General features: G+C 39.5%; 3 protein-coding genes across 6 annotated transcripts; 2 read left to right on the top strand and 1 right to left on the bottom strand.

Annotated features, from left to right (window-relative positions):
• Window positions 1–1,415: 1,415 nt before the first annotated feature.
• Window positions 1,416–14,317, bottom strand: miga2 (mitoguardin 2). Of its 2 annotated transcripts, none has more exons than XM_056403363.1 (16): window positions 13,315–14,317; window positions 12,185–12,548; window positions 11,834–12,044; window positions 11,596–11,711; window positions 11,363–11,483; window positions 10,594–10,721; window positions 10,250–10,367; window positions 10,013–10,119; window positions 9,695–9,807; window positions 9,254–9,326; window positions 7,953–8,039; window positions 7,703–7,801; window positions 7,137–7,271; window positions 6,981–7,034; window positions 6,773–6,889; window positions 1,416–5,742 (listed from the first exon to the last, which is right to left on the bottom strand). In XM_056403363.1, the coding sequence occupies exons 2-16, from the start codon at window positions 12,278–12,280 to the stop codon at window positions 5,542–5,544; spliced, it is 1,776 nt and encodes a 591-aa protein (XP_056259338.1). In that variant the 5' UTR covers window positions 12,281–12,548; window positions 13,315–14,317; the 3' UTR covers window positions 1,416–5,541. The 2 variants fall into 2 exon arrangements, with proteins under 2 accessions (XP_056259338.1, XP_056259337.1); XM_056403362.1 differs by having other exon boundaries at window positions 12,185–12,464.
• A 197-nt stretch (window positions 14,318–14,514) lies between these two features.
• st6galnac4 (ST6 (alpha-N-acetyl-neuraminyl-2,3-beta-galactosyl-1,3)-N-acetylgalactosaminide alpha-2,6-sialyltransferase 4) lies at window positions 14,515–18,595 on the top strand. The gene is made up of 5 exons (XM_056403364.1): window positions 14,515–14,835; window positions 14,948–15,094; window positions 15,567–15,976; window positions 16,365–16,472; window positions 16,597–18,595. The coding sequence occupies exons 1-5, from the start codon at window positions 14,824–14,826 to the stop codon at window positions 16,781–16,783; spliced, it is 864 nt and encodes a 287-aa protein (XP_056259339.1). The 5' UTR covers window positions 14,515–14,823; the 3' UTR covers window positions 16,784–18,595.
• An 890-nt stretch (window positions 18,596–19,485) lies between these two features.
• st6galnac6 (ST6 (alpha-N-acetyl-neuraminyl-2,3-beta-galactosyl-1,3)-N-acetylgalactosaminide alpha-2,6-sialyltransferase 6) lies at window positions 19,486–23,210 on the top strand. 3 transcript variants are annotated; one of them, XM_056403307.1, is made up of 6 exons: window positions 19,486–19,617; window positions 20,037–20,115; window positions 20,924–21,118; window positions 21,802–22,214; window positions 22,351–22,458; window positions 22,555–23,210. In XM_056403307.1, the coding sequence occupies exons 2-6, from the start codon at window positions 20,092–20,094 to the stop codon at window positions 22,748–22,750; spliced, it is 936 nt and encodes a 311-aa protein (XP_056259282.1). In that variant the 5' UTR covers window positions 19,486–19,617; window positions 20,037–20,091; the 3' UTR covers window positions 22,751–23,210. The 3 variants fall into 3 exon arrangements, with proteins under 3 accessions (XP_056259282.1, XP_056259283.1, XP_056259281.1); XM_056403308.1 differs by having other exon boundaries at window positions 19,549–19,729; XM_056403306.1 differs by having other exon boundaries at window positions 19,549–19,760.
• The last annotated feature ends 330 nt before the right edge of the window (window positions 23,211–23,540 follow it).

Below are 23,540 nucleotides of genomic sequence, written 5' to 3'. Positions count from 1 at the left end.
GCTATCGATTAGTTTACCCAAGTTAGCGTCACTGAGTTGGCTAATAAGTCCACCTTTTCTCCGGTAATTCGCTGCCTTATTCCTCACGACTACACTTCTCTGACTCTGACCTGGTGCCTGATCACTGGGCTGGGGATCCTGAAGATGCCAAGGAACAACGTGTCGTGCTCTCCACACCTGGTGTAAATTCAGGTCTCTTTTTGGCACACCTGAAGCGTTTCACAAAAAGACTGCTCAGGTAGGGCTGGGGTGATGGTTTGTGACCCAGCAGGAGCTGTAGCAGCAGAGAAAGTGGTTGTGAGGGTGGTGGGGAGAGGAGGGACAGAGGCTGAGCTGGTGGTTGAGGACTTCTTGGTCAGCAAATTGAAAGCCTGAAACAAACAATACAATTGAAATAAAGATTCACACTATACCACAAGTAAAACAGATGGTATGTCACATAATAAAAACACTTGCCAGCTGTTGGAAGGCCGGTGGGAGTTGGGAGGACAGGTGCAGAGCAGAGACCAGAAGCTGTTTTATTTGTGTAAAAGCTTGTTCTGCTTCTTGTCCACTGAATGAGGTCTGATGCAGCTAGGGCCGTGTCATAGATTAGGGCTGACAATGGGGAGGTTATTATTGCATAATTGACGATCCAACTCCTGCAAAAATGTATCATGCCCAGAAATGACATCATCTGGCGCTTGGTTTGAGGTTTTGGTGCTTGTAAAATAGCTGTTTTTCTCTCTTCATCTAAGTGGCGACCCTCTGCTGATAGACAATAACCTAAATATTTTACTGTCTCTTTACAAAGCTGTAGTTTCTTTTTACTTACTTTATGTCCTTGTTCAGCTAGAAACTTTAGCAAAGCTAATGAGTCCTCTTGACATGCTTGTTTTGTGGTTGAGGCCAAAAGAATATCATCAACATATAACAAAATCTGGCTTCCTATTGGAGGTTGAAATTTTGCTAAATTTGCAGACATAATCTGAGAGAATATTGTTGGACTTTCACAATATCCCTGGGGAATGCAGTTATAAGTGTATCTTTTCATTTTGTAGGTAAATGCAAACCAAAACTGGCTGTCTTTATGAACGGGAATAGAGAAAAAAGCATGACTGATGTCACAGACAGTGAAATATTTATTTTCTGGTTTCAGCTCATTTAATAGTGTATGTGGATCTGGCACTGTTGGTGCCCTAGGTACCACAGCTTTATTCACTGCCTGTAGATCTTGTACCATCCTCCATCCAGTAGAGGGTGCTGATTTCTTAACAGGGAATAGTGGTGTGTTGTATGGAGAGTCAGGACATGATCATTCGATAGAATGCAAGTTTAAGACACTTCCGCATTGGCTTGATTTTCCAGACCCAGAGTCGACATCCATTTTTCTATACAGTCTATGGGTGGAACAAGAAATACAACGAACCATCATCTGTTGGGAAATAGCATAATAAACATATTGTTTAGTAACAAAAAATAACATTTAATATGGAGAATCAAAATCGATTTACAGTTTGTGCTGGCATTGTAATTTAACAATAGAAAAGACAAAAGGCATGAATAGGACACTTGTAATGTACAGCAGTGACTTTCAAACAAACAAACAAAAAAAATGACATTCCATATTTTGGCCATCTGAAATCCTTGTAAAACTCTATAATCCATTAAATGTATGCTAAGAAGGAGAGTCCATGCCTGCATTTTGACTTTCAAATGATTATAAGTTCCTAAACACTTTCTTCAGTTTATTTCTAAATGGGATTTTTAAACCTAAAAATAACAATAACTAGGGCTGAGCCTGGTTCTAAATGTTGCAGGAATACATTGATCGATGCATTTACACTGTTAACATGCAAAGGCTGCTGGAGGAATAAATCTCTGATCATCTACTCTTGTTGCACGGAAAAAAGCAGACCAATCTTTTAAAGATCACAAGACTACATATCTTAATAACATGAGCATTTTTCCATAATTGCATTTTTACCTGCATGATACATACTGCTGATACTCTACAATAACAGGACTAAAACAAGTGAGGAAATGGTTTTTAAAGCAGTTCATCAGGGATTGGACCACACGCAGTCAAAAGTTAAAATTGGAGAACATTCAGCATGGAGACTAAATCAAAAACATATGACAGTAACCTGAATAAACACTTTCTATAATATAGTTTTCTGGGAAATATAGTTTTTTTACTATACAGCATGTATGTTCTATGTTATCAATAGTATGTCTGTTCTATGATGTAATAATTCAATAGTTTATATAAGAGTTGTGGGACATTCCTGTATCTTTCTGTTTTTCTAATAAAGTGCAAAATGCTTAAAAACACAAAGCTGCACATCTGCCAGAACAAGGAACTAAATTATTTTCTGTAAAGACTATTTACAGTTGGATGTTCTGGTCCATGTTTGACAGAAACAGAAATAACCCAACAATGCAGACTCTTGACACAGGTACTGCATTGCAGCATGTAAGAGCTCTGACTGTCAGAGGCGTGTTGCAACAAGAGCAGGATTCACATCAAGACCATTTTACATTTAAATGATTATGAATGACAAAAGAGCTGAATTCTCTTAATTTGTATGATAAACTATTCCCTAAGAACTATGAAACACAGAATGATCAGACAAGAAATCTTGTAGGCAACCACAAACATACACACTGTGCTTCTACTGCCATTTATAATTAATCTTTTTTTCCCATCATATTTCATTATGATAATTTAGTTTTTGACAGTTTCCTAAACAAAAATAAGCTACAGTTTGCATAACACAAATCTACCTTTACAGTAGTAGAGTTATCCATGTTAGGATCGCGGAGGAAAACTCTTATTAACTTGGCATCTTAGCGCCCCTTCAGTGTCTCTCTGCTCCAACAAGCTCACAGTATTGGGAAAACAAAGAGAACTCAGGGGTTATCTTCAGTGCACTTGTGTAAGTTTCAGTCTGACTGTACAATGCCGCTTCTTCATTACAGGTAGTCATGGAATCAGAAACAAAAACAACATCTTTGCTATGACTAATACTGTAGATGGCACTGTTTTACTCAGTCGGGTCAATTTTAAAATGGCTTTGGAGGAAAGCAAGCGACACATCGCAGTGTAAAGTGATGAAAGTGATGAAATGTGTTTCTGATCAATTATCACACTGAGGCTGACTTTTTTTTTTTTTTTTTTTACAAAGTCTCTGAGGGTGTTAGATTGTATTCACTGTCTGCACTTTGTTACAGCCGTGAGCATTGGCCTTTTGACACAGGAGGAAAAGCACAGGTGTAAATAATAAAATCAATGATAGCCGAGTTCAATTTAGCTGCTTCAGTTTCAGGGTCCTGGCGTTGTGCGTGCTGACTCGCTGTCACACTGTCATGCAACTGTGGAAGAATTACTCCTTTACTGAAATAAAAGTAGCAATACCACAATTTAAATGCAACATACAAAAACTAAAGTAAAATGTAAGTAAAAGTAGTGATTATGCAGGAAAAGGGCTCCTTTAATGGTTTTGTATTACACATACCCTTGATTATATTATATTATTATCACTGATCAGCAGTACTGATATTTTCTTAAAACAAGTAAAAAGGGAGTCTGTAACCAGGCAGAATGAGGCAGGTTGCTGCACAAAATATTAAAAATGAACCTGTTTTAAAAAATCCTTGAAACTGCATTGAAAATATGTTGGAATATTAGAGCACTGTTCGATTTCTTTCAAGAAAATAAGACTTAAAGGACTAAAATGATTTCATTAGAAGAACATTTTGTGCACTGAACAGTGAGTTATATTTCAGAGGCAGATCACAAGTTTCGGATTAAAATTTTCACACTGCCAAGTCACTAGTAAATACCTATAGCTGCCAAATAAATGTAGTGGAGTAAAAAAGTAGAAGTATGAAGTAGAATGAAAGGGAAAAAACTCAAATAAAATACAATTACCTCAAAGTTGTATTGAAGTACAATACTTGAGGAAATATATTAAGTAACCTTCGAAAATGTTATTGGTTAACACTTGTGCTTTTCCTTCTATGACAAATGTCTGTTGTGAAAAATAAGACCTATTGAGAAACGAGCAGATTTTCTTTCTAATCCACTAATTTATACTCATTTACAGCAAGTAACCCCCAAGAGTTGAATAACAATCACACTCACTGAGTACTTCTGTTCCAAACAACATTGACAACACAGATTTCATGTCCATGTAACTTACGTTTAGATACTTTTGCCTTTAACAATTTCACTATTTTATTTATTTTGTATTTGTTTGAATCAAACTAAAGTAATTGTACAAATTTGGCCCAAATATCTGAAGGCAATTCAAGTGGCTCAACCAATTAATAAACTGATTAACAGTAAGAATTTGAAAAACATAATGCATCACCTAATATTGATTTCACCTTACTCCCTGAGAGCAGACATTGTTCAAGATATCTGATTTCTGTTACACCCTCTAAACTGGCAATAATCCTATCAAAACAGACATTTTCATACTTTGTGTTATTTGCAGTTCTTTGCACCTCGGTGCCATTTAAAAATGGACTATATTCTTGTTATTTATCGCGAGGTAAAATCTGAGTGATCACTGTGGCTCAGAGAAAGTAAAACTCGACCATATGCACCTTAGCTGGATCACTGCTATGTCCACTCTGGCTGAGAAGACTATATGAGACGGACGGTGTGGGGTCGGGATATAGCTCAGGCATAATCTTATTTCTATATGATTAACATGTTAGCACCCTACACTAATTTTACATGATGTCTTTTTGCATTTAATACAGTCTCTTTGATATGTCACGTTAGCCTGCTTGATTAGACCAAACTGGAATAAATACTTCTTCAAATTAAAGAGGATTTACGTTTCATCAGTGAGGAGACAAATTCATTACGTCCTTTGTCACGCAGCATAAATCTTCAGCTGGCCAAGGTTGTCAGGAATTATCATGGATTTAACAAATATCCTTGCCCCTTTAATATAAAACATAAAATATCAACAGACTCACGCCATTTCTTTTCACATAATAATGAAGACTATGATATCCCCATCTGACTTCACCACTCGGATGAATGGAAGGTTACAATACAACCACTTGTCCTCTGAAGACACTCGCTCCATGTGGAGTAGTAGTGTAGAAGGCCCAGTCTTCGTGTGTTGGGAGCGCTTCTGTCAGGTGTGTTTTTAAGAAGTATCCTTGTAATCCAACAAGGCAGAGACGGGTCCTCACACGTCTGAGATTACACGACCACAGTAGGCATCGTCGATACACAACACAGCAGCGGATAACAAGGGAGAGGTAGAATCACATGATCCAGCCAGTCTCCCCCATTAGTACCAGTGATACTTTAGATCTAGTGAAAATATATCCTCTTACAGTAGTTGTGTTTGATGAACACAGATGAATGAATGATTAATTCTGGTTCACAGTATATCACGGGAGCACGATGCAATGCAGTCTTAATGCGGGTACAGAGTTAGTGTCGAGCTGTGACTCCTTGCCGTTCCCTACTGGTTAGCCCATTGCATTTGGCCTGCACAAGCCCCCATGAAGTCTTTAGTGACGCTAGTCATTTTAGTTGGGCCCTGAGGAGCCCTCCGTGTCTCTGGGCAGGGCACCGTTGAGCTCCAGAAGGCTATCAATTCCCAGATACCCCAGTAAAATCTCGCTCCGGCGGTGGGATAGGTTCAGGATGTCCTCAGCCAAGCACTGAGCAGAGGTGAAGCGGACCTTGTCATGATCAAACATATCCTTAAGGTACTGCACAATTTGTTGCTGCAGAGGAGAGGAGAGAAATGAATGACAGAAACTGATATACAGTATAACACAGTGAGTTTAACTTAGACTTTAAAGGTGTAGTCCACTGATTTTACACATGAAGGTTAGCTTGCTCTTTATGTTTAGTCCTACTCAGCCTGTGCAAACAGTTGTACAAGGTCTTAGTCACGTTTGAAAAAACTAACCCTAGTAATGTCATCAGGCTTATTTCATCTTGGCTTGGAGACTACAAATTTATTACAGAAAGCCTGGGTTACAAACTGGCAGTATGGAGTCTTAACACAGAGGAAGCCTGATGCCACATTCATGTCATATCCGAGTTATCAGAATTATAAGCAACTGAAATTTCTTTGTTCAAGATGATTAAACCTAAATGTACGTTATATTGCCAGTGCACAGTATTTTTAACCCTCGCTCAACTCTGTAATTGTACAACTGTTCTGAGCTGTCCTGTGACGTGAAAGCTGTAAACATGGGAATCTGTCTCATCTCTACCAACCATCCCATATGATGTGAAGAAAGATGCAAAAGATGCTATTGAGTTGCATTATGGGAAGTGGAGGATCCAGCACTGCTGAAGGTTGACCTCCACTTGGGATGTTCAGAGCAATCACTGATAGCTTATGCCTTTTCCACATGGCTTGTTTTACCATTAATGTATTAACTTATTATCATTATTCTTAACATTTCTAGTTTCAAATCAATATTAAATTGAATTTGCCCTGCCATAGTTTCACATCTGCATCCCCTGCATATAACCGATGCTTGCAACACCAATGACACACTCCGACTGACTGACTGCCATTGCTGTTTGTGTGTAAGTGCCGGGCTGTGATGAAACAGAGCGGAGGAGGTCGATAGACAGAACACGTCAGGGACAGTCAACAAAAAGGAGAGAGAAAGGAGCGAGAGAACTGCAAGCCTTAAACAGCTGTTTCCACAGGCCTTCCACTGTTGCTCTGCTCTGATAACTAAATGTAAATAATGAATGCTTTGTTTGTGATGACAACACACAACATGCTCTCACCTTGAAGATGGTGCAAACTTCACTTAGGTGCTGCCTGGGTCCCAAAAACCCAAACGCTAAAACTGGGCTCACATGTTCTGATATGGCGTAGAAGTGGGAGATAAAACCATCAGGAACCTATGGACAGTAAAGAAACAGCTGTCAAAACCAAAGATATTGTACTTTGAAAAACTAAATGCAATCAGTTTTCAAACTGGCTCAAACTCACCATGAGCAGACGCCTCTTTGCTTTTAGGACAGACCAGCAAGCAGTCGCCAGAGCCTAACAGAAAAACACAGCTGTGTTATTGGGATAAGTTATAACTCACTCATCAGTGGTATAATTATGGAGTTTGTGTGCGTGATCATGTGAGTGAAAATTAACCGTCTCTTTGAAGCTGTCAGAGAGCCAGCGATTCCTCAACACAGCCACCACAGAGGAGGGAGGGCTCTCCAGGTCCTCAAACGCATCCATCAGGATGAAGTCCAACACTACGTCGAAAAAGTTCATACACACCACCTGCAGAGGTCATGACGAGTGAGCCCCAACAGTGTGTTAAATATGACAGTGATCACATTTTCTCAAAGATTACATTCACTTTCCTACTATATTTAGAGATCTGATGCATACAGAGTGAACGAATCATTCATATAAAGATGGACTGTTGTAACCTGACCATTGGGCGCGCTTCAGTTTAATTCAGGGTAGTCACAGGGTTTCTCAGGTTCATGTAAACTGCCTGAATATCCATGAATCAATCAATAAACACAGACGTTCCCAGCAATACTGTCAGCATGAAAAGTGAAATGGCATTTAGTCAGTCGTCTTAAAGACTGACCATGTTTTATCGCCTGATATATGCGACCCTGTGTGTTTGTTAAGGGGAGCATGCTGAAAAACAAAATGAAGAGGAGATTCAGTAACATGACGTGAATGACAGCATTACTCACCCCTCGGCCCTCCAGCTCCATCTTAGTGATGGGCCACGTTTCCTCTCTCTGAGTGTAAAGCAGCATGTCCTCGTAGCTCTCTAGGAAGGCTTTGGGACTCTGAGTTAAAGCAAAAAATAACAACAACAAAAAACACACAGGAACTAATTATTTAAAGCTGTGCAAATATGTCCACAGAAGCAGAACCTTGTCCTGTTTATCCAAATGACACAAGTTAACAACAGTGGATCCAAATGAGTATTTTTCTTACCTTGTTTGCCTTTACCATTAACCCTGTAATCATTTGCTTCCCGGTCTCCATGAAAAATGTGCGATGAGTTTCATCTAGCAACAGGACCTGAAAGGAAAAAACCTCATCAGTCTTTTTTCTACAGTGATTTCTGTAATAATATGGTCAAGTTATATAGTAGGCACCTGATTTTGTCACAGTGCAGAATAATTTTCAAGCATAGACAACAAAGTGTCATGTTGTACGGAAAGCAAAGCAGAGTACAATTACTCTCATGTACCAAAAAGAGTCACACAAGCAGATAAACACAACAGATGTGAATGTTCCCTTCAGCTCCAGCTGTGCAAAAGTTGTGCAGAGAAACCCCTGTAGTATCATACATTTTTAAGTGTAAGGAACACCATGAGTCACCTCTCCTGACTGCAGCTGCTGTCTTCATCCTCACTAACCCAGTAGCTTTTGTCTGGATGTCGCCTAAGCAAAGAAACCTGACTCGCTGCCTGTTGCTCTTATGGCTGCACCTGCATCAAGGCAGCATATTTCTGTCTCAGGTTTGTGTGCTGTGTGTTTCTACTAGTGTCTCGATACACACACTGTATGAGGGCAGAGATGATGATTCCAGCAAAAAGAAAGAAAAGACAAAGAGATCCATCTTGATCCATGACCTGGTTCCACCTGAAGTACAATGCCTTCCTGAAATTCATCATGACAGATTTACCTAAAATAAACCTTTTTTTTTTTTAACTTGCATCATATCTATTGTCTTACCTTGCTCTCACTGCACTGCAATATTTAGCAACTGCACTATGTGATTCAATGCTAACCATTTAGAAGATTGGCAATCATATGCAATTATTACAATTTATTTTAACCAAGACAGCCTTCCTGCCAGAGGACATCAGCCAAAAGAGCATGAAAATCTCTGAGCTGTATGAGCTTAATTTTGTTTTTTTTAGTTCTGTTCAGCTTAATTTACTTTCAGCTTCACAGCTCTCAAGTGTTTTTACAAGAGTTTACAACCCAGCTCATGTGATTTTCATTAAACGCCATCTGTCATCTTCTGACCACTAGTAGTGCTGTAGAGCAATGTTTGATGAACTAGCTCTTCTATTGTCTGCACAAAGATGTGCAGGTGATAACAGTTGGTTGTGTTGTAATGCACCATAAAAGTGGAGGAGAAGAAATTCCCAAGACAGTGTAAACAATGGAAGTTTTGAAACATAAAACAATGGCTTCAAAATCATAATATAAAACAGGGTGGGGGGTTATTATGCAAACAAAGAAAATGATCTATGATCTAAGTCTTATGAGCTGAAACAAACCTGGAATGCTTGTCTCACACAGTGAAGTTTGGCAAGGAAGTCTTGATCACCATAACATTCAAGTAATTCAGTCCTGGTAAAAAGAGACAGACATGAAAGTCAAAGTTGATATGGCGAACAGCTGCTTTTTTACACATACAGCAGACACAGGGCAACATAAGCATTTATTCACTCTCCTTTTAGCTGCTAAATGCTCCACTATGTTTGCCAGCGAGTCACAAACCTTGTCTATCGTTTGGTGCACAGTAGGTTTATCAGAACTTTTTTTGTTCAATAGCTGCCTGCTACATCTGGAAATGATGCTGATGAGAGCAGCGAGGGTGAACCAAAACCAAAATAATGAGGTGATGTGCAAGTGTCACTAAGAGTGACTCCTTTGACATTGTGCATAGTCATCACAGCTTTAAGTATTTAGGTGAAGACGCTGAATTTCACAGTTACCTCAGGGACCTATAGGCCACTTTGGCTTCCCGGACCTGAGACAAGGCTTCTTCATAAAGAGCTGCTGGCCTAAGTGGCTGGTAGACTTCTTCTAAAGCCATGGCATCAAACAGCTGCACAGACAAAACACAAAGACCTCATTACACAATCTACATATGTTATTTGCAGAAAAAGCAGCAGACATGATTGGATCTGCAAGACTCAAGAGTGTATTTGAATGTGTACTTGATACAAACACTAGAGGGGGCTAAGTCTGTGACTGCCCTAATGTAATCTGGTTTTCCATCAGTCCTTAGTGAACAGAGGAGAGGAACTCACCTCTGCAGCCGAGAAGAAGGAGTCGTCAGAGGTAACAGTAGTCACATCATCGTCTTGCAGTCTATGGAAACTCTCAACTTGAGGCAAGATAAGAGTTCCTTCACTCTCTAACAAAGGGACAACACAAACTGTGATATAAGAGATATAAAACATATGCTCTCATGCTCTTCTCTTTGATTAATAAGATTTCTACCCTCTGTTAAAAAAGGTCACATAGAAGCTCAACAGAAGTCTCACCAAAGTCTGCCAGCACGCTGTCTGTCGGGATACTGCTGCCAAAATCCTCTTGTAGGTGGTATGCCCTGTGCAGCAGTGTCTCTAACTTCTCAGCAAACACTTTATTACGGGTTTCAACCTATAATCAAGAGGAAAAGCATTTAACAAGCCCAAAGTTACTTATTATGTAATAAAACTAAAAAATAAATCAAGGATTAACAATTATACTGCATTGGCACTGTATTGCCTACGACCAAACCAACAACATCTCACTTACAGTAGGTGAAATTCCACCACCATACTGAACTTGAACTGGAAAGTAAACCAGCCATAAACAGGGCTGGTAATTACTGTTTTATGGTTACCATGGGAAAGTCTCCACAAGTTGCCCCCTGCAGAGCGAGGCTGTTGTTGCTGGAGGTCGAGCGGGAGTGATGGCGAATATTCAGGGCCTGCTCCCACTTTCGCAGAGCCTCCTCAAACAGCTCCATCCCTAGCAAGAAAAAGAGCACTGAGACTTAACCAGACTGTCTACTTACGCACAGAACTGCAGCCACTGGTGTTCTTTCTTATTGGCTTTAGTGCTGGAGCAGATATTACTTTATCAAAAATACTGCTGCTTAATGCTCTTTAAGTGAAAAGTCCAGAGAATGACAGAATTCAAATAGTTCATGCAGGATGATCCTAATGTCCAACAACAGCACCCTGGGTCAACAAGTCCAGCATTCACCTGATTAAATCCGATATTTCTTCATTTGTTCTACACTACAACAGTCACTACAGCATCAAATCAGCTGCCTTTACCTAACATGGGAAATACGGTATTATTATTATGGGTAGCTTGTACCTTAATTTGACCATAAAATGATAAAAAAAAAGACATAGAAAAGTAACTTTTACATGATATAAGTCTTCAAAATCAACAGCAATGTGAATACTCTCCCTTTTACTCACTTTATTGACACCAAAACAGAGAGTTTTGTTTCATGACCCATGTTATTTCTGATTAAAAACTATTCAAGGCAAAGGAAAAGTAGAGCTCATCTTGTTGTTTCACACAATATACTTCATATTTCACACACAGCTTATGTCATTTTTTTTTTTATAAAATCCTGAATAGTAGTAAATACCTACCCATTAAATACAGATTCTCTGCATTAGCATCCTCTACTGCCCCTGACTCTTCCACCACAGGCTCTGCTTCCCAGGGGGTGGATGGATTGGCAGACTGATTGGGGGAGTTTGGTACCCGCATCTGTGCCAAAGACACAAAATAAATATAAAATATGAAAAATGATATGAAGAGGAATAAGAGAAAATGCACATAAACAAGACAAAAACTGAAAAGCTACGAGTATGAAACTAACTGATGCCAGGCTGTGTGAAGAACTTGAGTGTTTACTGGGAGCCAGCGAAGAAATTCCACTCATGGTGTCATTGCTCCTGGTGCTCGGACTCATCATCTGTCGTCCAGTAAATGGCCCTGTAAAGAAAAAAAATAAAAGCGTTCTCTTTTCTGGATTTATCTAAGTAGATGCTGAGACATGCTATAACCCACAAAGCAATGTCAGCACTTCAAAATTTCCAACATAAAGACATTCACACCTCTTTTCAACGAAGAGGGTCTTCCTGTCTTCATCAGCGCCTCAGGTATTCCCACTGTCTTCTGGCCCTCCTTCCCTTGTGTTGCCTGCTTCCTTTTTCTCCCCCGCCTTTTGAGCTGATGAGCGGTGAGAGCCAGAGCTACACTGCCCAGTGCTGTGGCAAAGAGCACCTTCTTCAAGTTTGGGGTGAGCTTTAGCTGAGAAAATATGGACTGAAAGGAGGAGAGGCAAACAAGCGCTGTCATCACAGACATCAATTTAGCTATTGTAACTTATTTTTCATTTCACAAGTCTGCAAAGGATGGTTCTGTATAAACATGCAAAACTTAACTGTAAATGCAAAGCGATTTACCTGCCCAAATGTGGAATAGAGAAAGACCGGTATCTCCGCTACAGTCATGGCCAAAGCCTGGGCGATGGACATCCCGTCTGCTCGTTTGACTGACATCTCAGAAATCGAAATGCCTTCAGGCCGCAATTCCCCAGAGCTCCCTCACATTCACCCTAAATGAAGTTTCCTCTCTGCTCTGAGATCAGCCAGCTCAGGGCTTGCTGATGAACCGTGTCTGTCCTCATTCACTCCTGACCTTGTGCTCCACACTAGTCCAGTGGGTGGATGCAGTTTTATTACCCTACAATAGATGAGACATTAGTTTTGGAAATTAACCGAGTGCACAGGCATCCTCTCTTTATAGCTGCATTAAACTGCACAGGCCCTGCAATGACAAAGACACAGCAACAATAGGTAGTACAAAAGTGCTGTTGATTCCAGGGCAAAATCCAAGCATAGAATTAACTTGCAAAGGTTCATGGTTTAGACTGGGAAGATCAAGCTCGCATTAACTGTTAAGCAGCAGCGCAACTTGACATCGTGCCAGCTAACTACCTATCTACACTGTCTGGTATGCAGCCAGTTATCCAGCCTGCCATCCAGCCTGCCTTACACCTACGCTACATGACAAACAGCAGGTGCGGTTTCAGCGTGACAGACTGGCTGACTTTTCATCTCTCTTTGGAGCTACACTGTCTAATTCAATAAAACATCGACTTATATGCAAAATGAGAATTCATTCAAAATTATTGATGATGCAGAAGCTGCTAGTTAACAGACTTGACTATAAAAAGGTGAATAGCGAGCTAGGCAGTTAGTCAAAGGTCGTGAGTCCACCCTGCCACCACTTTTTCAACTTTTACCTAAAATACAGAGTAGGTCTGAACTCAGTTTTCCAAATTGTTGTTATGAACAAGCCAAAATCAACACAAGCAAGCAGGAAACAACCATCACAGGCGAGCATGCTAACGTTAGCTGGCACACTTAGCTAGCCTAGCTCAGCCCGATCTGACACTTCACATCACAGCATCACCCGGTCAACCGGACACAAGCTGTAAGGCTTTGAATTGACACCTCAGAGGCGTCGGCAGCTCTGCTTACAGCACACCAGCGACACAACTAATAACATAATCCCTTACACAGGTACATACCGTGGGGCATCCAAGGCGGCAGTAGGGAAGGACGTTCCTGTGTCACAGTCAGTGAAAGCCGCACACTAGATTTTTGCTCGGAGGCGGTGCTTCGGAAACGCAGGGAAAGTGACACGACCATAAACCAATCAGATGCGGAGTACAGAAGGTCAAATTCTTTTGTTGACCAATCGAATGACGGGTAGGAGAGACGAATACTTTTACAATCCAATCACGTTGTAGATCATAGAGCATCGTTCCCCGACGGACGAAAATCAGAAGGTAAAAGCTGTCAAAAAGTTTCCTGACGGTTCGTTTATGTATAAAACAGCCATTAAAATAACACTGAAGACATACAAATGAGTGATGTGTTGTTATAACAATGCTTTTGTGATCATAACTAACTAACGTTTCTTTATACACTCTACTGGCTTATTTTTTTTTAAAACAGTGACTTCTGCAGTTTTGTATTGGGGAAATCGGGTTTTACGAGTGGTTCTGAAGGGAACATTACACTGGTGTTAAACCCGCTAGAATAACTACAAATGATTGTTTCCGGTTTGGGCATTCACTTTTCACAATATAAGCGCAACAGATTAATCGCCAATGAACAACATATTTCCAGGTACTACCATCTTAAACATTACATAAGAGTTTTAGTCCTCGTTTTAGTTCAGATATATGAATGGGTGGATAACTAGATTGATCTATTTATCTCTTCCAAGAGTCATTTTATTTCAAATTCTTATTTTCATAATAAGAAGGATGAATAACATTTCATAACAGCTTTTATTTCATGACACATCTTATTTTTCATAGTGCATGAAATAGTACGAAACAAAACTTGTCATGAAATGCATTATGTTATAAAAGCAGACTTTTTGAATAAGGGCATTGTGAAATAAAATATCTATAATATTCAATAATATTTGGTTATTATGAATATGACCGGTGACATTCCATAGTAATAGCTTGAGTTATATTAATCTCTTCAGTTATTAAAAATGTTGGTTCATTTATATATTTTACAAGTTATAATATGATTTTTTTTCATAATACATACTTTTCTTTAATTGCATTTATTTAATATATTATTTAACTCTTTTGGGGTTCCACAATTAAGATGACACTTTTATTGTGAAAATCGGACCGGAAGTCATGTTCTAGATAGAGGAACATAAGTGCTGATTCAGGGCCTAGAATTCGTTAATAGGACACTGTGTCAACAAACCGGGTGAGATAACAGCAGACAAGTGAACAGATTTCATATGATAGTTAATTCAGACATGGTGTAGATAAGACATTGGACCTGTTGTGTGCCTGGGGATGAACACGAAAGTCACAAGGAAAAGGAAAGGATCTTGGATTTGAGAACACTCGCCAGAAGTGAGGAAAGGTTCCATCAAAAATGTAAATATGAATACTCCATGGCTAGGGTTGTCTCTCTCGCCGCTTCTGCCTCAAGTTAAAAGGCTGGAAAAATGAGTGCCGTCGGGCTCTCTGGAGCGGGGCTTTCCCACAGGCCTTGACATGAAATCCCTGGTAAGAACGAGCCGATTATTTAATGCAATGGGTGCATTCATATTAGATTAATATTTAGAACATGTTCGGGGGTGAACCCTTTAACTCTGAACGTCTTGGATTTACCACACAGATGCTCCGCTGGCTTTGCCTGGTCAGTCTGAGCCTTCCTCTGCTGTTATGGTTTGTGCATGTGATCACACGGGACGGTCCATCGCCTCCTGTGCAAAGCACCGGGCTAAGGGGCTACATGAGGATCAACCCCGGCAGGAAGGAGCAGGTGAGAATCAGGGCTTCACGACTCAGTCTGGGGTCACACAAATAAAACCCCCAGATGTTTGGTTCCAGATCAGAATGAGAATGGGAGGGGAAGAATGGAATAAACTGCCCAAATCCAAGTGTACAAAACTTGTAGAGACTTTCCCAAGAAGACTCAGAGCTTTAGTTGCTGCCAATGTGGCTTCTACAAAGTACTGAATAGAGTGTAAATACGTATGTAAATGAGAAATTTTAGTTTTATTTTGTCATTATGGGTAATTGAGTGTAGATTGAGGGACAAAAATTTATCCATTTGAAATTAAATCTACACCATAAAATGTGCAAAAGTGAAAGGGTCTGAATACTTTCTGATGCCACTATGAAGTGTATAATAAAGGGTTATTAATATAATTTTTATTGTTATTGTTGTTGTTGTTGTTGCTGTGCACAAAGCACAACCTCAAACAGCTTTTCTATCATTTCTTTGTGAACAGTTTCTGAACATACACTGCAGCCACTGTGCCTTGGTCTCCAGCTCAGGTCAGATGCTCGGTGCCGCCGCTGGTGAAGAGATTGACAAGATTGGATGCGTTTTCCGGATGAACAATGCACCCACACAGGGATATGAGAAGGACGTTGGGAGCCGCACCAGTATCAGGGTTGTGTCTCACACCAGTGTGCCCCTGTTGGTAAAAAATGAGCACTACTACTTCCAGCAGTTGGCAGACACTACGTATGTGTTCTGGGGTCCTGACAGGAACATGAGGCAAGACGGGAAAGGACGCATATTTAACGCTCTCCTGAAAATAGCAAAGAAGTATCCAAAGGTCAGAATCTACGCCGTGACCAGAGAGAAGATTCAGTACTGTGACAGTGTGTTTCAGAATGAAACTGGAAAAAACAGGTACAGTTTGAGTTAATGTCCCAGGAGAACAAATGAAAGCTTTGACTGATGCACTATTTATTTAGTTTTCCATACACTTAAGTAAACCAACATAAGAGGTAAACATGACACTCTCCCTATTCAGCCTTATGAATTATTTATCTCTTCGAGCTCATTATGTGTTTTACCTAACATCCCTTCATAATAAAATCCATGAAACACAAAACACTTACAAATGCAAACATTACACATTTTAGTTATGAACCACACTATGGCTTGGGGTCGTTTACAATGAATATAGTGTATAGTTATATGTATAAACAATAATGATGTATTGTGCAGTTAATGACTGGTAGGAGTTTTATGCTTTTATTTTGGTAATGTAAGATGCTTGGTGTCTCTCATCCAGAATGAAGACGGGGGCATTTCTCAGCACTGGATTTTTCACAATGATTCTGGCAATAGATATGTGTGACACAATCCATGTCTATGGGATGATCGATGATAACTTCTGCAGGTGAGACATTTAAAATTAGTTTGTGATCTACACTTAAGCTCCATCTGTTTTTTTTTTTTTTTTTTTTACAATTTAACATCCTATATACTCTTTCCCTACTTGTGGTATTTCCTCCTCCTGACAGCCGGGCCAATCACAGTGTTGTTCCTTACCACTACTATGAGCAAAACCGGATCAATGAGTGCAGGATGTACAAGGTCCACGAGCACACGCAACGCGGGGGCCATCGCTTCATCACCGAGAAGGCCATCTTTGCGAAATGGGCGACACGGCGTAAAATCGAGTTCAAACACCCCTCTTGGAGCCTCTGAGGAAAGAGATCCTGACGCCCAGAAGATGTTCCTTGGCTGTACAATGGTATTCACTTTTTCTGGCTTCTGCTCTTCACTGCTGAAGATTTTAATGTTGCTGGAACTTTATCAAGCACATAATATGCTACTGACGGACTCCAGCTTTCATTTGGAATTTGACTTTTTTTTATCCACTATCAGCGATTTGATGCTGGCTCATAGTGGAAAAAATATCTATTACCATAGATATAAAATGATACATTTTATTTCTATGCTTAAGGAAATTGAATTTACCAGCATTTAAGTGGTAACAGGTTTTAATGTACCACCCTCAGTATTACTGAATATTTCTATATATCAGTGTAGATACTGATAAAACATAATAAGCCACTAAACTAGACACTAAACTAGTTTACACCAAAGCTTACACTTTTTTATTTTCTTTATACCTGTGCCTTTTGGCCTCATTTGGCCTCATTTTATTGTGCAATTCGGCTGGTGTAATTTAAAGCTACTATATGCACCTTTACTCTATGAGACAGAAAGTGTCCTGGAACTAATTATTATTTTCATTCGTGATAAACCTGGTGTTTATTTTCACAATTAATTCATTAATCTCTTCTCAAAAAAATGTTTTAAATAAATGCCCAGTGCTCAAGTTTCCATATTTAAATTACATTTAAATTACTTGTTTTATTCAACCACTGGTCCAAAACCCAAAGTTATTCAATCATAAAAGATTAAGAAAACCAGAAACAACCAGACCAATGGTGCATGAAAAATTACTTAAATGATGAATCAGTCCTCCAAAAAGGTTGTAATTATTCTTCTGTCTCATTGACAAATCCTTCCAGTCCCAGTATTGTTTTCCTTCCTGCCCATTTGGTCAGTAATTTTGCCTCAAAACATGACAATCCTTTAAATGATCTGCCTGCTTTGAAGCAGAGTCAAGATCAAAGCTGAAGTAAACCAGTGTCCATGGACAGTCTGCTATTTTATAAAGAAAAAACACTGATAATGTCAATCAAGTGTTGTTTGTGGCACATTTCATTTTTCTTTCCTCCAGTGTTTTTCGATGTTGTGGCTGCTCATATACCAGACAAGCAACAAATGAACAAATGATCATGCTGGATACAAACGCAGATTCAGGCTATTACTTTATTCTTTATCAACTACTTACTGTTAGATACTGTAGCTTTAAGCTGTTTACTTGCCCTTACTACAACCCTAAGCAAAACAAAGGCTCATGTTAATGTCTGTTGTATGTTTCCATAAAGTCCTTTGTGCCATTTAACCTAAACAGTGTGGTATATGTGGCCCCAGTGATTTAACCTGGGTGATGGAGCCTTGTGTCATTGTTGTTGTTTCGGTCCATCATTTCATGTATGAAATACACACACACACACAAAACCACCTTCTCTCCTGAAGTATACATGATCATGTTTAAATCAGTCACACAGCAGACAGTATTAAACCGTAACTGCAGAGAGATCCACTGTCCACCACTTCCAGTTTTCTACTTTAAAGTTATTTACCCTTTATATTGTGCTGCCTGTTTACAATGAAAACCTTAGTGCTGCCTTTTCAGTTGCATAACACTTATTTTGTGACTAATTCCAAAGACTGTAATAGTATTTGCACTACTGCGCAAAACTACTGTGTCAAAGTATTTTAGTGCATCTAGATTTGTTTTAATTCAAATGTATTATTAATGACTTCTAGTAAGGATTTATGTAGTGAACTGTGCACAGTAAAAACTTGAATGTAAACTTGACCACTGGCCACTGCTAGTGTGAGATGTGAGTCAACGTTAATAAATGTGCTGTCAAAGAGGCTCTGCTTGTGTTTGTGTTTGTGTGTGTGTGTGTGTGTGTGTGTGTGTGTGTGTGTGTGTGTGTGTGTGTGTGTGTCAACTTGACCTTGTGTGAGACTATATAGAAAAACGATCTTTGTACCGGTCCCTGTTAGACCACTTAATTTGTGTGGATTCAGAGGCACAAGAAACACATGTTTTTGCTCATTGACATCCTCAAGCAGTGTGGCCGTGTGCTTCACACTCTGTCACTGAGTTTAAGCCACCAGAACGATATGTAAATTTGATATAAAAATGGTTAACCTACAGCTTTTCTGCAGCAGTTGGAAGTAAATTAAGCTTTGAAAGTTAATGCAAAAAATTTCTACAGGTTCTCCTACTGCAGGAAGTAGAACTGTATATTGATACCAGAATGGTAGGTGAACTGGCTGGTGATTGGTTCATCCTACAGCAAGATAATGAGCAAAAACAGATTTACAAGAGGATGGCTTCACATGATGCAAGATCAGCACAGTGTCCAGACTTAAACCATATGGAGCTGGTTTGTTAGATAGATAGATGGATAGATAGCAGTAACAATAATAGTTAATAATAAACAATAAAAGTTCTAAGGTCTAGTCCAGGTCATGGGATGAACTGAGCAGAAAGTGAAAGCAAGGCAACCTTCAAGTGCAACAAATTTGTGGGTCTTTTCCTTTCTGAACAATAATTGACTGAAACCTGTGGCTGTTGAATGAGTAAAAAAAATCAGATTAATTTAAGTTCATATAAAAAGATCCCATCAAATCTCCAGTTTTTTATTTGTTCCATGCAATTATACACAACTAGAAGTGCGTGAACTTCAATAACACGGAAAACATTTGCGCGCGCGCGCGCGCGCACACACACACACATTTTTGATGAAACTTGATTAAACTGTCCAGCCCACATCATCACCATCGTCCTCTGCGCTGCAGCCACAGACGTGCTGATGACGTAACCGGAGCGGTGGTGCAGGAAGATGGGGGACGTGGGACGCCAAAACCGCAAAGGCCGTGAAACGGTAAAGCACCGGATTAACACAGCTGCCAGTTCTCACACTCCTGCATGCCACGGCAGTTAATATCTTAATCTGATCGGCGGGATATTGTGATTTTGGAGAATTGTGCGTAAAGGTGCGTCAACAGCGGACAACGAAAGTGTTGCGTAAGATGCATTTTTTTGGCCAAATAATAATTTTATTGCCTTGAATGTGTATGGCGTCGGTTTAATAGTATATAATATATACATAATAAATAAATGTATCCAGGCTGTGACACTGCAGATAGTATTTATCTTCTGTTTAACGGTACATTCCTCGCGTGTTGTTGACATATCGCTGTGATGCTGCTTATTTAAACTGTACTGAATCCTGAGTGGAACATTTGCTGTAGCTAACCCGAGAAGAAGATTGGAGTCAGTATGTTTTTCTCTCTCTGTCAGGTATGATGACAAACAGTCCCAGCCAGTGTGTTGGTACACGGCCTGATCAAAAAGCATGGGGCTCAGGCTCAATGGCAAGGTAAGACAGACCGTGCAACGGGAGGGTGTGGTACTTAGACCCCTTGCCCTTCAGCATCATCATCTTTAGTGTTATTAGTACAAACAAAGACGATTACATCCATGCAGGTATTATTACTGTCATTATTGTTTACCAGTGGTGCAGCAAGTTGTAAAACCCTTAACTAACTAATTAAGTACTGATTAAGTACATTTACTCAAATACCTCAGTACAATTTTGGGATAGGCTACTTCTACTTCACAGCTACATTGTAGTGTAAAGCATTAATTACATGTTTATATTCTGCTACATCATAAATAGGGGGATTTAAAGCATTACCAGTTAATCTGCTGATTAATTTCTTCTTCTTGAGTAATTGTTGAGTTTGTAAAACGTCAGAAGACAGTAGTAAACGCCTGTCACAATTACCCAGAGCCCACAGTGGCATCTTCAGATTGCTTATTTTGTCCAACCAAAGTACAAATGTCCAAATAATTCATTTAATGTCATTTCAGAATAAGAAAATAGACAAATTGTCACACTTGAGAAGCTGGAATCATGAGTTTTATGATTAATTAGTTACCAAAAGAGTTGCCAATCGTTTTTCTAACAGATTGTCTGATGGCTTCTGCTTTAATTTGATATAGGCTACTGTTAAGTAGAGTAAATCAATAACAATGCATCATATCTTATTCCCCTCTGACATATAGTGGATATATAAGTATAAATTGTCATAAAATAGAAATACAGACATAATTATAAAGTACAAGTAAATCACATTTGTATTTAAGTGAATTTACTAAATTACATTCCACTGTTTACGCTGCAGGGCCAGCAGAGCCACAGAATGGTGATCTTCTTGGCCATCTTCATCCTTATGACACTCCTCTTCCTGTACGGCTCCAACAATGGCAACGATGCTGTCTACGCTCCCTTCCACGTGGCTACAAATCACCCTCTCAAGAACACAGACCTGAAGAAGTGGGGCGGGAAAGACGGTTATGTGCCATTTTATGGGAACAAGGTACTTAACAGTTTGCACACAAACTCACAAATGTTACAACTGAAACTCCAACAAGCTTTGATGGTGAGATAATCCACATACAGATTACTGTACTGGATGTTACTGTGAGTGAACATGCAGCAGAGGTGAATTGTTTTGTTACTGCTTAACTAGGGCAAATTTGTATGTTGGTAAAAAAAGGGGAACTTGTAAGCCTTGTTTGTAAACCAGTACTGAGAACAAAGGAAGTGGGACACCAACAGAAGCTGAAGCTATACTTACTGTCAGTGAAAGGAAACAACCATCACATCAGTAAGCAATCGTCTGGCTGTTGTTGCAGTATCAGCTTGTCTTTATCATATCCGGCATTTTTTTGTGATTTTAAACTGAAAAGAAAATAACTGCAACTAATGATGAGCCTAGACACTTATAATCACAATCTGATGTTCAAAGCATCCATCCAAACACTACAACACACTAGTAGTGTTAATTAGTTTTAGCCTGTTAACTCAAGTATTTAACTCTGCGATCTAAACACGTCATCGAAATTTAGCTCTTAGAAAATGAATACAAAGTGTAGGATGAAAGTGAATCACTCAACCCCACTTACTCAATAATTTCCACTTCACTACTGAAGATGTATTTTTTTTTTTTTCTGGAGAACTTTCACGTAAAAAAAGCTTTGCGTTGTCTTTTCTTCTCAGAGCATGACCCTGCACTGTCACAACTGTGCACTGGTGACGAGCTCCAGCCATGTCCTGGGGACTCAAGCAGGAGAAGAGATCGACCATACGGAGTGTGTGATTCGCATGAATGATGCCCCAACGTTGGGGTACGAGACAGATGTAGGGAGCCGGACTTCTCTCAGGGTTGTGGCCCACTCCAGTGTGTTCAGGGTGGTCCGAAGGCCTAATGAGTTCCTGCACCGCACGGACAACAACCCTGTGATTATCTTCTGGGGACCCCCGAACAAGATTGGGAAGGATGCCAAAGGAACTTTGTACAGACTGATCCAGAGAGTCAGCATGACCTACAGTAACTTCTCTTTTTTCAGTATCACATCAAGCAAGATGCGCAGGTTTGACAGTCTCTTTCATAAGGAGACCGGGCGGGATAGGTGAGTATGAAAGGAGGTTGTAAAATGTTAATCGCATCTTATCTTGTCTGTTTGCACAGTATTGAGTAAATGTCACTCTCATAACCTGTTTTTCCACTTGTTTTGTTTGTTGTTGTTGTTTTTTTTCAATGCACAGACAAAAATCCCATTCATGGTTGAGCACAGGCTGGTTCACAATGGTCATAGCCATTGAGATATGTGATAACATCAAAGTATATGGGATGGTTCCACCCAATCACTGCGGGTGAGTAAATCGACCCATTGGTTGCCACTTTATTACAAATCCCAGATGAACTGGCTGTCAAACCAAACAAGTAATAATATTAAACTCTTTTTCCAGGAAAAAACCCGGATCCAAGAAGATGCCCTATCACTACTACAAACCCAGGGGGGTTGATGAATGTGTAACATACATACAGAACGAGGGCAGCCGAAGAGGAAACCACCATCGCTTTATTACAGAGAAGCAGGTGTTTGCACGCTGGGCAAAGCAGTATAACATCACCTTCACTAATCCCAAATGGTCAAAAGACTGAAAACCTCAAAAGAGATCTCTCTGCACTCACAGAAGCCTGAGCCACTACTATGGACTGAATTTCATTGTTAACTTCCTCGATTGAGCCTTTAAATAGCCACATGATGAATGAGTTTTTGAAAAAAAAAAAAAAAAAAAAACTATTGTTAGACCACATGACTGAGGAGAAGTATGGGAATGTTTTCCGTTGCAGAAGAATGCTGAAACTTATTTTTGAGAGCTTTCTGAAATACGCTGTGCACCTTCCACGTTGACATGTGGCAGCCGTCTGACAAGTGTTTTTGTAAATAGAAAAGAAAATGAATTTAAAAATGAATTTTTACATGTTTATATAGTTTTGTTATGTATTGAAAATGCACTCATGTTTCCCATGTTGAAGGGGGATATATCAGCAAGTATTCTAAACAGATATGTGACTAAGTGGCCAACAAAATACACTCTATATATCTCTTACTAGTCCATCATACATAGATTATATTCTATTGTAATTGCAATGACATTCAGCAGATCACTAATTCTATCTATATAGCTTATGTCTTATAGGCAATGTGGCCGGGTACCATTTTTTTATGAAACCAGCTCCTGAATCGATACCAAAAAAGAACTTTCTTTACATCTTTAGCTTGAATATAAGCATTTCTACATATATTTAAAATATAAGCCAAACAAATCATTAAAACAGCATCTGTACATCGACGAATGATTAAATCATTAAGTGATTTAAATCAGGAAATAGACTATTAATAAGCTAACACGACTAACAATCTGACCAAGGATTCAATATCTGCTTA

This window comes from Seriola aureovittata, chromosome 18 (assembly GCF_021018895.1).
Source record: "Seriola aureovittata isolate HTS-2021-v1 ecotype China chromosome 18, ASM2101889v1, whole genome shotgun sequence".
In the NCBI taxonomy this organism is placed as follows: Eukaryota; Metazoa; Chordata; class Actinopteri; order Carangiformes; family Carangidae; genus Seriola; species Seriola aureovittata.
Note: the sequence above shows the minus strand (reverse complement) of the source record. Positions and strands in the feature narration are given on the sequence as shown.

Bases quoted from the DNA above. Each gene is read 5' to 3' on its own strand.
- miga2 (XM_056403363.1), bottom strand. From the start codon at position 12,280: ATGTCAGTCAAACGAGCAGACGGGATGTCCATCGCCCAGGCTTTGGCC. The intron at 10,368-10,593 runs GTAACCATAAAA...TCTTGATTATAG, and splicing joins CTTGTGGAGACTTTCCCATG to GTTGAAACCCGTAATAAAGT. The intron at 6,890-6,980 runs GTGAGTTTGAGC...TACTGTCCATAG, and splicing joins CAAAGAGGCGTCTGCTCATG to GTTCCTGATGGTTTTATCTC.
- st6galnac4 (XM_056403364.1), top strand. The intron at 15,977-16,364 runs GTACAGTTTGAG...TCTCTCATCCAG, and splicing joins AATGAAACTGGAAAAAACAG to AATGAAGACGGGGGCATTTC. The intron at 16,473-16,596 runs GTGAGACATTTA...TCCTCCTGACAG, and splicing joins ATCGATGATAACTTCTGCAG to CCGGGCCAATCACAGTGTTG.
- st6galnac6 (XM_056403307.1), top strand. From the start codon at position 20,092: ATGGGGCTCAGGCTCAATGGCAAG. The intron at 20,116-20,923 runs GTAAGACAGACC...TTTACGCTGCAG, and splicing joins GGCTCAGGCTCAATGGCAAG to GGCCAGCAGAGCCACAGAAT. The intron at 21,119-21,801 runs GTACTTAACAGT...TTTTCTTCTCAG, and splicing joins TGCCATTTTATGGGAACAAG to AGCATGACCCTGCACTGTCA.